This window comes from Solea senegalensis, linkage group LG5, assembly GCF_019176455.1.
Source record: "Solea senegalensis isolate Sse05_10M linkage group LG5, IFAPA_SoseM_1, whole genome shotgun sequence".
NCBI lineage: Eukaryota > Metazoa > Chordata > Actinopteri > Pleuronectiformes > Soleidae > Solea > Solea senegalensis.
In genome coordinates this window covers 22,748,162-22,762,120 of record NC_058025.1, presented here as the reverse complement: position 1 = coordinate 22,762,120, position 13,959 = coordinate 22,748,162, and the positions used below count along the sequence as shown (strand labels likewise).

The following is a 13,959-nucleotide window of genomic DNA, read 5'->3' as shown; positions in this document are numbered from 1 at the left end:
CAGCAGCGTGAGCTGAGTCTGCTTCATGAGGGGAGTGGCCAGCTCTTTACTGTAACTCTTTACTCTTTCTCCAATTACCGAGGGCCGTATCACCAGCTAACTTCCTGTTAGTAGAGCTCAGTCGCAGGCTTTGCACGCTAATGCTGCGTGTTGTGTAGCCGTGTGTGTGTGTGTTTGCAGTGGCAGAGCCCTGAGGAGTCAGCATCCCTCATGTGAAGGTAGGTGTTCTTCATCGGGAATGTATGTTGGATACAAAGGTCTCAGGGTTGAATTGCACACAAGTGATTTTATTGACGGGGTTGTTATTTAATATTTGATCGTCTTGGTCAGCTCACTTTTTGGACTTCCGGTCTGCTGATGCATCTCATCCTTAAGCAGGAAACTCTTCTCCTCACGCTTCTCGTTCTGTGCACATTTACTTAAAACTTCATGCACTTTAATGAAGTCACATTTGTCTGGGAATGTGATCTTCGTCTCACCAGTGTCTCGTGTGGATGACGTTGATGTTTAAGGATCCAGACTCAGGCTAAATGTTCTGGTTTGACAGGGCATTACTGGAGAATGAATGAAAGGTAGTAATCTTCCAAAAATACCAATAGAAAAAGGGGTGAGAGATCATTCTCATTTCCCCCTCTTTGCCGTGCTTCTGCTGAGCTAAGCTAACCATTTCCTGGCTGTGTGTTCATATTTAATGGGTAGACATGAGAGTGTTATTGATCTGACTCCCAGGACGATGGTGAAATGGCCTATTTTCCTAAATGCCAGCGATAGGCGACCTCGTTAAGGAGTTCGCCCGCGTTTGTTTTGTCGTGAGCGGCCTGTGTTCTCGTTGACTGAGGAGAAACAGAGATGACAAATAATATCATAACACAAACAAATGTTCTTTTTTCATCATTAGTGCTTCTTAACTCATGACTCATTCTCTCTCAGACCTGTTTGCTGTGTGCACTAAAGCAGCCTTTAGGATTATGATTATTATTTGTTTACAGTTTTCCCACAGTGACACCTGGTTGTAAGATTAGAAGATGAGCAAGTCTCCCACCCCTGAAAGCACTCCGGTGCAGCTCAGTCCCAGCGATGGCGTTCCCGAGGCTCTGCAGTCTCCGCAACACTCCACGCCAGGCTCTGGACCACAGCATAAGAAGCGCATCTCCAGCCTCCTTCAGAGTCCAGTGAGTCTGTCTGTCTGTCTGTCTGTCTCTCTGTCTGTCTGTCTGTCTGTCCCTCTCCTCTGTCTCCAGGCAGCGCCTCTAATGATTCTACAGACATGAGTTTTATGTTTGTTAATACAAAATGAGACAAACATCAAAATAGTGTTCCTATCCCACATGGAGGGGCATTAAAGTTCTAGTTTGTGACATTTACAGGTTTTTATTGACAGAAATTGAATACATATCGTGTTAAATATTATATTACATACACTAAATGTTTTAAATTATAAAATACAATGCAATATATTTTAATCTATACCTAATTATTTGTGTTATAGCAACATTTGGCCATATTTTTATTGTTTCTAACACACATAAATATTCTTCATTTAACCCAAAAAAAACGTAAATAAATAAAGGCCATTGCAAGTTGTATTTAAGGGAATTGGTCCTGGAAAGTCCTTAAAAGGTCCTTGAATTTCATGTCAACCTAGGTGTCTATTGGATATTTTATTTACAGTGTGTTGTCAAAGGAAAACTCCTTTCCTGAGTTCATATTTATCAGGATTCAGCCTAAAAATATTATATTAGATGTAATATGTTATATTATATGAGATATTATTTATGAGCTCAGCCGTATAATCACTTTAAAACATAATGTGTTTGCTTTTATATGCACTTTAGCTAAGGGACTTGTTTTATGTGGACTCTTGTTTATCCCATTATTTACAATTCCAGGGATTTATGAGCAATATTCGATATAATATATCGAATAGTACGACTCTATAAGAAGAATAATGGTGTAAGTGTAGAATGCTTTTGTTTTTCTAGAATGAGCTGTTTGCTGTGGATTACAGTGGCCGCCATATTTCTGCAGCAGCCTGTAAAGAGGTCTCTAATTATCACGGACTGGTCCTTTAATTCAGCGCTTTATGTTTTTGATCGTGTTTGTTTATTTGTCTCAAACAGTGAAGAGAATCAGGGTGAAATCAGAGGACGGTGGTGATTTCCTGTTGTTTTTCTGTGTGCTAATGTTCCCTGCTGTTGTTATGTGGTCTAAGCATACATGTATATATATATATATATATGATAATACATGATTATGTGTGTGTGTGGCTGCAGTCCTTCAGGGAGGAGCTGGACGTGCTGATCCAGGAGCAGATGAAGAAAGGCGGCAGCTCGTCCAACCTGTGGGCGCTGAGGCAGCTCGCTGACTTCATGGCCTCTCATGGTTCTCCGGCTGCACTGCCAGTCTCTCCCTCCAGTACGTACAAAGCCGCTAATCAAACCCTTGATCAATGCTTAGTTTTAGTTTCGTTTTTGTAATATAAAGCAATGTGTGTCTAAAATGTTTTTATTGATCCTCACGTGCTTGTCACTACAGCTCAGGTGTCTCTCAATCACCGTGTGCATCAGCGCTTCAATTGTTTTTCTTGTTGTTATTGTTATTGTTCTGCTGTGTCTCACATGCATTAACATGGAGGGCTTTTTCCCATCGTGGAAATCAATATCAGCAGGGATTTTCAGAGATGGAGGGATTGCCTTTGGTCCTCCAGTGTAATACAGCTTTATTTGAAAGAAGCAGCAGCTGCATGGACAGTGTTATTCATCAGCCCACACACACACACACACACACACACACGATGATCTCCGCAGTGTTTTGTCACATTTCTGCCACAGTGGAACAGCGTCGTTGTTAATCATCTGTGTTTTGCTCTGTGGGAACGACACAGTCAAAGCGAACCCTGTCTTCCTCTCACCACGCAGACATGATGATGGTGACGCCCATCAACGACCTGCATGGGTGGGAGCCTGGCACCATGGTGAAGGGGGAGAGGTTGATGCGCTGCAAACTGGCCAGCACTCACCGCCTGTTCGACCTGTACGGCTGGGCCCAGATCAGCCACACGTGTCTCACTGTTAGTTTCACTTCTGTCTTCTACCTTCACAGTCACAATAATGATGCTTTTGGTGGTCAGACGGGTTAATGTCGTGAGCGTGCAGCGTGCTGTTTGACAGAAATCAGACAACAGTGACCTGAAATGGAGCTCATTCTCCTCAGGAGAAGAAGAAGATGTTGCTTAACTCATAGAACACAGAGCATTTCGGCTGCTTTTTTCCATGACTATGTTTAAACGTACAGTTCATACAGAGGCTATAAGAATGTGCACTATAGAGAGTTTTTGTGAACAAAAAGAAAAGAAAAATGCTCTCATTTTGTGATCACGACTAAAAATGTGATATAAAATGAATCATAACTTTGACATTTGACATTTTTTTAAAGCCTGAATATGGGATCTATAAACACACACCACCAGGATGTCCATATAAGGAGATGTCGCTTTTAAATTGGATTATTCCCACGGGAAATTACCATGGGTGCATAGGTTAATATATGTGTGTGTGTGTGTGTGAGTTGACCCTAAAGTGCGTGGAATAGATATGATAAATATAATGGATGCAGAATTGAAACACATACTGTACATGCTTGTCATGGACAAAAGAATCATGTTTCAGGTCAAGTCATAGGAAATTATTATTCTTTTAATCAAAAAAATCTTGTTAACTCAGAAAAAAAGCAAATTTATTTGCTATTATTTACTATTTTATCCTTATCTGTGTCTCACGTGTGTTTGTGTTGTTGCTGCCTCACAGCTGCGTGTCAGTAAAGAACAGGAACATTTCCTGGTGCTTCCGGACGGCCTGGCTTACAGTGAAGTGACTGGATCCAGTCTGGTGAGTACGACACCTTCAGCCCTCCACTATTACTGATATGATCCATGAAAATAAGAACTGCAAAGGCTGTCGTTCATATTCATATTCATAAAGGTATGCAATCATATTGCAATGAGCTCATATTTAAGTTCTCATACACACACACACGCTGACACACTCACGTGCTCTCGCAGGTGAAGGTGAATATCTTGGGCGAGGTGGTGGAGAAGGGCAGCACCAACCTGGGCGTGGACACAGAGAAGTTCAGCCTCCACTCGGCCATCTACTCGGCGCGGCCGGACGTCCGCTGTCTCTTTCACCTCCACACGCCGGCGACAGCAGCGGTGAGTCGGAGAGGGAGCGCGACGGCGTCACTGCTGGCCACACACTTGGATATATTTGAATATATCACACATTTTAACGGAAGCATCAAACAGCTTATGGGCTTCCTTCCAAATTTTTTCCGAGATACATCAATAATTGAATGTTGTCCATCAACGAGGTGTTTGATCAATGCTCCGTCTGAGACAATTACCTAAAGTGGGACCCTGTCAATCATTGAAAACTCTAACATACAATGCTTCTTTTTGTTTTAACTCCAGTGGTTTTGCAGTAAAATAATAGCATAATAACCTATAACCAACAATGTGCACGACAACTCACAGATCACTGTGGATCTACAAAAGGCACAACACATCGAGTCACAGGGAGCTGAAACTGAAGAATATAGTATTAATCTTAAAAAATTCATCCTGCGGGCTGGATTGGACCCTCTGGTGAGCCGGTTCTGGCCCGCGGACCGTATGTTTGAGTACCCAGGATTACGCCAACATACAACAGGCATGGGAGGGAGCCCCATTTCCCCATTTTCTCTTTTTATTTGTGAAGTTTTATATCGGATAAGTTCTTTAAATAAGAATATGTGTCTTTAATATGTGTCTTTAATACATTGGAGACCATGTACGGTGGCCTTCACGTACCAGAAAGAACGCTTTTCCTCTTTTAAAAGTACTTTTAAAGTGATTATACAAACATAAACACCCTGGACCTTTATTACAACAGTAGGTTATGCAAACGTATGGGGAAGAATGTTCTTTGATGTCATATTTCCGGAGATTTCCAGATTTCCGTTGAGAATATGAATCCGTTTGGTGAGTTTTTGCTGCTGCTGAGAGTTATTCCTCTTCAGGTTTCAGCCATGAAGCGTGGCCTCCTGCCGCTGTCCCATGAAGCTCTGCTGGTCGGTGACGTGGCCTACTATGATTACAACGGCGTGATGGAGGAGGAGGAGGACAGAGTGGAGCTGCAGAAGAGCCTGGGACCTACGTGTAAGGTGAGCACCTCCATTAACTTGGACCTCCCCGCGTGAGACGTGTGAGCTCCGTGAAGACATCACGTGATGCTGCCGAGCACCGGTTTGATTATTGAAGAAAGAACTGCTGCGCTCCGTTTCATTTCACGATGATGTTATGGTTTTGTATCTCAGGTTCTGGTGCTGAGGAATCACGGCATCGTGGCTCTTGGGGATTCTGTGGAGGAGGCTTTCTACACCATCTTCCACATCCAGGCTGCCTGCCAGATCCAGGTCCAGCAAACACACACACACACACACACACACACAGCTATAACACTGAAGACAAAGTGCTGCCGTTGCATATGTGTGTAGGTGTGTATGAGGGCATGAGAGTGAGCTGTAATGTGTACATAATAGACTCACTCTGCACTGCAGTATGATACATCACTGCGTGGTCGTGTGCCAAAGACACGCTGCAGTACAGGCAGGAACGCGTCGACGCGGTCATCCACATGTCCGCGTGTATTTTACCAATTCAAAATAAAGCGTTTAAGACACGCCTCGCCTCGGCACGGCACGTCAGACTGCCGGCCACCGAGTGTGAGACTCAAAGCAAACAAGACTCAAAAATCATGTGTTTATCTGCAACATTCAGCAAAGGAAGTGTCTAAAATGAACCGCTTTACTAGTCACTCGTGTGTGTGTGTGTGTGTGTCATGTATAAAGTGAAGTCACTGTCGTTTCATGCAGCCCCGCCCACGTAGTAATGGGAAACCATCCAAACCGTGTAGAGTCGTGCAAGGCCAGGCGAGCTGGGACCATGTAGTGGAAAAGCGGCATTAGACCGTATACAAATATGGACATATTATTATTTGTGGGTCTGAATAATTTATTCAAGGGTTTTGTATCTCTTCATTTTATTTTGAAAAGCCGTTGGTAAGTCCGTCTGATTCTTGATCACGGACGTAGTGTCTATCTAATTCTTATACAGAAGCACACGGCCCATTGGTTTGTGACCTGTTTGTCTTCTGTAGCCTTTGATAAAAAAATAAAAAGAAGACAAAGGACAAACAAGAGTTAAAGCATTTGTGTGCTTCCTGTCAAGCCTTTTCGGAGGGCTAAATTTAAAAAATCCAAACAATCTATGTTTTCAACTAGGCAGCAATGGCGTTGATGGTATTTGGTTTTTGTTTTTTTTTATTCTTGGTAACTTGTAGACTATTTTGTGCTCTCATCTTTGTGTGTGTGTGTGTTTTCTTGTATGGGTATCTTTGTGAGGACCAAAAAACGTATAAGCCATAGAGACTCTGAACATTTTGGGAAAGTTATCACATTTTGTCAGCCTTTAAAAGGCCTTTTTGAGGCTTTAGAGCTTTATTTTGAAGTGCCACAAGGGGGAGCCTTCAACATTTGTAATTTTCGTTTGTTTTGGAACCACTTGAAGCACAGAGAGTTTCACGAATTGCGTTTAGTCTGAGCAGCCGTTTCTAAATCGGGTTTTGTTTTCCAGGTGTCGGCTCTGTGTTGCGCCGGCGGTGAACAGAACCTGATTATGCTGGACCGGACCACTCACAAACCCAGCGTGGCCGGCACCGTGGGCTGGGCCGGCTCCACCTTCGGACCTCTGCACAAGAGTCGCGTTGGGGAGCATGAGTTTGAAGCCCTCATGAGAACTCTGGATAACCTGGTAGGCAACGTTTGCACTTCACAATAAAAGCGGCCACACAAAGTCATGACGTGGTTGGAATGTAGTTTTTAAGTGAATGACTTTAAGTCTACTTAAATGAACAACTTAATAGAAAAGGCCTTATAACAAGGATTTCCCTGCACCTACCATCCATCATGTGGATTCAGCCTAAGTGCTGTGGGAAATGCCACTCCGTTTCCTGTCGCTGTTTCACAATAAAAGCCTCGCTGTGGTTTGCAGATGGAAAGCTTGACAGCATGATGTCATGTTCAATAACCGCTTTGATGCAGTTGAACGACATAAAAGTGCAAACCACGCTTGCGATGTCCTCAGGAGCTACGGCGGGCAGGTGACCTTCGTAGTAAAACGCTGCTTTGTCAGCAGTGGAGTGAACACAATCACAGTGACTCAGCAGGTTTCGGGGACAATGTAATGCTGTGTTTCCCCTCGGGAAATTTGCGCCCGGGTTTGACAAACGATTGTTTGGGTGAGTTGCTTTCTCTGCAGGATAATCTCTGGAGGATTTATGGAACGAGCTGATACAAAAATCGCTGGATCTGTTATTGGACAGAAGACAAATGTCGAAGCCAGTATAATCTCGAAACCCCAAACTTCACTTATCTGTGCTTGTTGCCGCCACCTTCTTGCCCCTTCTCGTTTATGGAGATGTCATTTATATGGATGCCTCTGCTCTTGTTGGATGTCGTTGATTTCAGGCTATAGGCCCCTCACACACCCCCGGTCATCATTGGTATAATTTAATTTGTTGACCACATATCTATCCTCGTATTTGTTACAGGGTCAGTCATCGCTTATGTTCCCGGGACTTCATCACTCTTACTGTCCCCCATTTTCCTACTTTGTCCCCTCAACCTGGAACGAGCTCCAGCAGAGTCTCAAGCTGTCCGTTGTTGGGAACTTGCTCCTGCTCCTAGTATTTTAATCTGTTTATTCTTTTTTCTGTATTGTTGTGTTGTCTGTCTGTAACTCTGAAAACACTAAAAGATGTAGGAACTGTTGAAAAGGACTGATATTGGTATCAATACATACAAGGACAAGGAAGAGTTGTATTGAGTTATCACTGCAAGAAAGCTCACCCATTCACTTAATCTGGAACCTTCAGATGAATGAACTCACTGAGATTATACTCTGGAGGATCTCTGACAACCGTTTGCCTCTTGTTACTCTCTCCCAGGGCTACCGCTCAGGCTACGCATACCGCTTCCCCGTGCTGCTGGAGCGGACGCGGATGCGGAGAGACGTGGAGGTTCCTGCCACCGTCTCAGCCTTCCACCAGTTCGATGACGACGGCATCCACCCGGCTCTGAGGCAGCACCCTTTCGCTCAGCGCCAGCAGCAAGAGAGGACCCGATGGCTCAACACCCCCAACACCTACCAGAAAGTCTGTCAGGAGGAGGCCAGTCCTGGACACCGCACCACTGTGAGCCTCTTTCTTAGGATTTTTATTGACCTTCCTAGAATTAGCTGCAGTGAGCAGCATTATTTCACCTTTATTTAACCAGGAATATCCCATAGAGATTAAGAACCTCTTTTTAACTGGAGTAAATACAAAAAACACACAACAGTTCCAAATGTGCACAGTTAAAACAAATGCAAATAATCCAGATTAAATTTACAAGCACATGTTGTGAAGTTCTCAGTTTGGATTTGAAAGTGTTCGGTGAAATTATCTGCAACACAAAAGTCCTTTTAGCCAGTTCAGTGCGGGGTTTGGAGGAGAAAGAGTACGGATCATGTTCACAAAGAGGTCAAATTATATTTCTGTTTAAATAAATAATGTATGAAAGAAATATTAATAAATATAAGTGAATATTCTTTAAATGATTCATAAAGAATAGACTGTGCTCGGTTATTATAATAATGTTATTAATAATAATAATAATAATAAAAAAACCCTCAATACCTTTGTTTATTTAAGATCGCTGCTAGTTTTATTGTTTGGAAGGAGAGGAGATCTATACTCCATTACAGCAGAAATGTAGAACAAGCTCTGACGACTGAAGGAGACACATCCACATTCTGAGAAACCTGAAAGCCTTTTACCCGAGTTAGTGTGTCGCAGTTAGCGTCGACCATGGAGCATTTGTTTTTATTTCAGTGCACGTTAGGGAAATAAGCCAGGAGCCCTGAAGAGCCTGACCTGGGACATGGTTGCTTCACATCAGAGGGAGGAGCTTGGCTCTCCCTCTCTCTCTCTCTCCTCTGCATTGCAGGGGAATCCCCTCTCTGTACTGCAGTGAAGAGCCTGCCCTCTGGTGGCAACGTGCATCAACATTAATAGTAAATCTGCTTCATATAAACACACCTTTGAAAAGACATTTTGTCAAAGAGAAACTGTGTAAATAAACGAGTAAAAGTGACAGGATCCACATTTTAAGTCATAGACTTATGTTATTTATTTATTTTTCATTGTAGGTTTAAGGAGATACAGTATTTAATGTCATGTTTTCGTTCAATTATGATCATTTCATTTATAATTTGATTCCCAAAGTGTAAGTGCCGCTGCCACCTAGTGGGCTGAGAGGTACTGCAGTTGGCCAGTGATGAATTTTACAAACTTCCCTTGCAGAAATACCACATTTTGTTGGATTATTATGGGCAAAACATTGATATTCACATACTAGCGATTGTCTCTTCATATCATACAGTATTGATTTTTCCAACATAACCAAATCCATTGCTTCTCTTTCTCTTTCGACTCTTTTGGAACCATAAACAATGAGAGCGTCATCTTTTTAATTTTGGATATTACAAACCTCCAGGTCTACATGACTGTGTCGGTTTTTGCTTTTGTTATTCCACTCCAGAGATCTTTAACGTTAATGACATCAGACATTTACTCTCTTCCCTTATTCCAGTGTTGTATAACCGGGTGAGTATTTAAAGCAGTTTATGTTTCTGTGAGTACCTTTAAAGTGACGTCACGTTTTATTTTGGTTTTCTTTCCCTTAGTGGTTGAAGGCAGAAGAGATGCTGCAAGCTGGCAGCACCTCCATCAAGATAGAAAACCCGAACCAGTTTGTGCCTCTTTTCACCAACCCTCGAGAGGTGATTGAGACACGAAACAAGGTACATTTCCTCTGTTTTTACTCCTACATTTGCTCTCTGCGTTCAGTTCACACGAATAGAGAAGTGCTGACCTTCTGTTCTACCTCAGATCCGGCAGCAGAATCGTCAGGACATGAAGACGGCAGGGCCACAGTCTCAAGTCCTGGCCAGTGTTATCACAGAGGGCGGTCCTCCGGTAAACTGCACACTCTCTGCTCACAAAAACGCTTGATTTTTTTCTTTTCTCACATGGTTTGTGTCACTGCTTGTTTATTAGTCTCCGGTCAGCCCACCCAGCATCCCACCAGAGCCAGAACCTCCCAACCCCTTCAACCAGCTGACAGACCAGGAGCTGGACGAGTACCGCAAGGAAGTGCAGAAGAAACAGGACGGAGGGCCCAATGGTACGTCCGTGGTTAATATCATGAACTTTATTAGAATAGATTTAGTTTTAGAACACAGCTTTGTAGTCTTATATAAACACCACTGTCTAAACGCCAGCAGGCAAAGCTGGAGGTGGCAGAGCTGAAGATGCTCAGATCTTCGTTTGGAGTGATCGGGATGGACAGGATTAGGAATGAGCATATTCCAGGGACAGTTCAGGTTGAACGGTTTGGAGATATTAGAAAGAGAGGCGAGGTTTATGATGGTTTGGTCGCGTGCAGAAGAGGGATAGTGGTTATATTAGATGAAGGATGTCCTGTGTTGATAGGACGAGATGGAGGCAGATGATCCACTGTGGGAGAAGCCGAAAGAAGACGTTTTTGAGGACACTTACACGCGGTTTCCATGTGTGACAGCTCTTAATTTCACCAGCAGAGCGTTTCTTTAAATTGTCCTAAAGGTGCTGCATGTAACATTTCCAATTTCAAGTAATAAAAACAAATCTAAATGTTCACAATCAATGTAGGCCAATGCCAATTGTGAAATCCTTGATCTTGTGCCGTAAAACCATGCATAGGATATTGAACTGTTTAAAATGAACGTTTTAAATTGCGTTTTTGTCACAACGTTACACACAGCACCGTTAAGCAAACTCTGTTTGACTCTGTGTTCCCTCACAAATTTAACTCACTGAAATCTCACTGTCCCTCACTGTGTGTGTGTGTGTGTGTGTGTATTTGTGCAAGTAGGGGAGGAGGAGGAGGAGGAGGAGGAGGTGGTGGTGGTGGCAAATGACCAGGAGTCTTCCCCTGCTACCTCCCCCACAAAGGGTCCTCCGCCCAGTCACCCTCCTCTCTCAGGTGAGGCTTGGTAAAGCCTCTCAGCTTGCATGTTGGCTGTCACATGGTGCATGTCTGTGCCGCCGCCTCACGCATCTAATACTCCCTCACAGCCGTGTTACTCCTTCTCATGTGCAGTAGAGAACGTCTTTGTTCATGTACAGCAAAAAAAATCATATTATATACTCTATATGGACAAGGTTTTTCAATCAGGCTTTGGTCTAGACCTCTTATCTCCATCGAAGGACCATCTTCAGCATACCGAGACAAGGACAACACTATGTTTCCAACAGTTGGAGGACATGACTGTGTCCTAGTCCACAAAGCAAAGACTATAAAGACCTGGTTTGGTGCGTTTGGTGTGGAAGAACTTGACTGACCTGACCTCAACCCCATCGAGCACCTTTGGGAGGAACTGGAACAGAGATTGTGAGCCAGGCGTGACCTCATCAATGCTCTACAGAATGACTGAATGGACACAAATTCACATTCAACACTTCTTTAGGAAAGTGTGGAAGCTGAGGAACCAACTCCTGTATATGTATTTAAATACATCATTACAGTCCATGTTAATACTTTTGTCCATCTAGTGTAGTGTTGGATTGTTGTCCTTCATTTTGAACAAGTAATTAGCACTGTAATCTACTAAATTAGATTAGATTTTCGTTTGTTTAGTTGAATGAATAAATGGTGGATTATTAAGTACAGAGAAACTTAACCCACAAGCATGCTCATCTGCAGCAACATGTCGAGCATGGAGCTTTGCGTCGTCGCCCAACTCCACGCTGCTATTGTGCTAGTTGATTTCTTTCTTTCATTGTTTTTTTTTCTTTCCACGATACTTGGAGCAGACGAGGCGAACGCCGACTCTCCGCCGATACAGAACGGAGGCGAGCAGGAGAAGCAGACGACAGAGGAGCTGGAGAAAGGCATGAAGGCCCTCACGACCAATGACACGTCCTCCGCCCCGGCCGCTCCCCCGGCCAAGCCACAAGGGGGCGGCACCCCAGATGGTTCGCCCTCCAAGTCTCCGTCCAAGAAGAAAAAGAAGTTCAAGCCGCCGTCGTTCCTGAAAAAGAGCAAGAAGCAGAAGGAGAAAGCAGAGACCTGAGGCATCACACGCACGCACGCACACACACACACACACACACACACACACACCAGACCTCGGTGAAATACTACTGTGAAATACTTGTTAGTGTATGGCAGATGGAGTCAACCATGTCCCATCTATTCATACAGTGCAGTAAAGGCTCACTGGTTGCTTCTTTTGCCATCATACATCTTAAACAGAAAAGAACTGAATGTTTTCACATACTATTTGACCCAGGTCGGATCCAATGCAACAGTTAGGTGCACCGATACTTGACACAGACACACACACACACCCCTACACACTCACAAACTGGTCTTATAATAGCTGCGAGGACATGAATCGAAATGAAGAATTTGCATCCTTTTACCGTAACCCTAAACTAGATCTGGCTCTAACTGAACTAAAGCCTTTAAAAGGTCCAGTGCGTAAGATTGAGTGACATCTCGTAGTGGTGCAGATTGTTGCTGGTGAGTCCATTTTGGCCTCTGTGACGTGACTCCGGTTCTAAAGTGCTAAACACTACACCAACAGTGTGGCCTGCATGAAAACCAAACTGTTTTTATTTCAAAGCTATTATACACTTACATAAACATATTTATGGGTAGAATATTAGATTTTCTGCCAGTAAACCCCCCCTAAATATTACACACTGGACCTTTAAATCATAAAGACCGAAATGTGTCCATGCAAACACGCGTCTTTCTTAAATTGTCGGGCCACAATGCATCCCCCATCTCCTTACCCTCAAGTTATTCATTCTAACCAAATTGCTAATCTCAGCCTTTAATCCTAACCTATAACAAATTCTCTAAATTCCTTAAAAAGCCTTTATAAGTTAGTGAGGACTGATGAAAATGTCCTCACAGTGATGGGTTTTGTCCTCACGTCGTTAGAAAAACACACACACACAAACAGTTTGTGTGTTCTTCACGTCTCACTGTCACCTGCTGTGCTATCAAAAATATTACTTTACTGTATAGGAATTAAAAACACATTTGTTTTTTCAGACTGGGATCAAAACTGTGATCCCGTGCACTTACTACTCACGACTTCCCCCTCCCCCCTCACGTCTACACGGCGGGCTTTCGAAGTCCCTTTGAATGATGCATCCCCTTCTCCATGTATTGGCACTTGGCATACATTGTGTACACTGACATTCGAGTATGTTGTATTTGTTCTCCATCTTCTAGTTATACTTTGGTTCTAGTTATCAGATAGATGTCGCAGGTGTAGTGTGTGAGCACAGGTGCTGTACATGTAGAAATATACTGATAGCTACTGATTGTGCTCTTCTGAATGCTGGCTTAGTGTGAATCTCACAGCCTACTGATGTTGTTACAGCAGGGATGGACTCAAATAACGATAGCAGGGGGAAATATGCTGGCGCGCAACAAACACAAGTCACTATCAATGCCATTATTACCAAAAAAAAAGAGGGAAAAGCATAAAGACTTTGTTGCTTGTCAATGCAGTTTGAAACTCAGTAAAAGAAGATACTGAAGGTACTAAACATTCCACTTTTTTTCCTCATTTTCTTTTTAATGTATGTGTGCAAAATACCTCTATGACAATAATTACTTTCTGTTTAAAACAGTAGCTGTTATCAAAACGCTGGTGTCTGATGTTTGCCATGGTTTTAATTTATTTTATATTAGAATGTATAGGTGAGTGTTGCAAGGTTACCATGTATCAGTCATTAAAGATCAAGTTTGATTTAAAAACAA

General features: G+C 43.1%; 1 protein-coding gene across 3 annotated transcripts in view; it reads left to right on the top strand.

The window, feature by feature from the left end:
• The window catches only part of add2 (adducin 2 (beta)), a 17,871-nt gene extending 3,912 nt beyond the window's left edge, over positions 1-13,959 (top strand). The window contains exons 2-15 of one of the 3 annotated variants that reach the window (XM_044026963.1): positions 990-1,172; positions 2,274-2,415; positions 2,919-3,070; positions 3,807-3,887; positions 4,061-4,210; positions 5,056-5,199; positions 5,353-5,451; positions 6,671-6,847; positions 8,043-8,288; positions 9,821-9,937; positions 10,026-10,112; positions 10,194-10,320; positions 11,047-11,160; positions 11,991-13,959. In XM_044026963.1, the coding sequence (XP_043882898.1) occupies positions 1,026-1,172; positions 2,274-2,415; positions 2,919-3,070; positions 3,807-3,887; positions 4,061-4,210; positions 5,056-5,199; positions 5,353-5,451; positions 6,671-6,847; positions 8,043-8,288; positions 9,821-9,937; positions 10,026-10,112; positions 10,194-10,320; positions 11,047-11,160; positions 11,991-12,250 (2,043 nt within the window). In that variant the 5' untranslated portion in view covers positions 990-1,025 and the 3' untranslated portion in view covers positions 12,251-13,959. Of the gene's footprint in view, positions 1-13; positions 219-989; positions 1,173-2,273; positions 2,416-2,918; positions 3,071-3,806; positions 3,888-4,060; positions 4,211-5,055; positions 5,200-5,352; positions 5,452-6,670; positions 6,848-8,042; positions 8,289-9,820; positions 9,938-10,025; positions 10,113-10,193; positions 10,321-11,046; positions 11,161-11,990 lie in introns of those variants that run through there. The other 2 variants (XM_044026962.1, XM_044026961.1) reach the window with 2 other exon arrangements.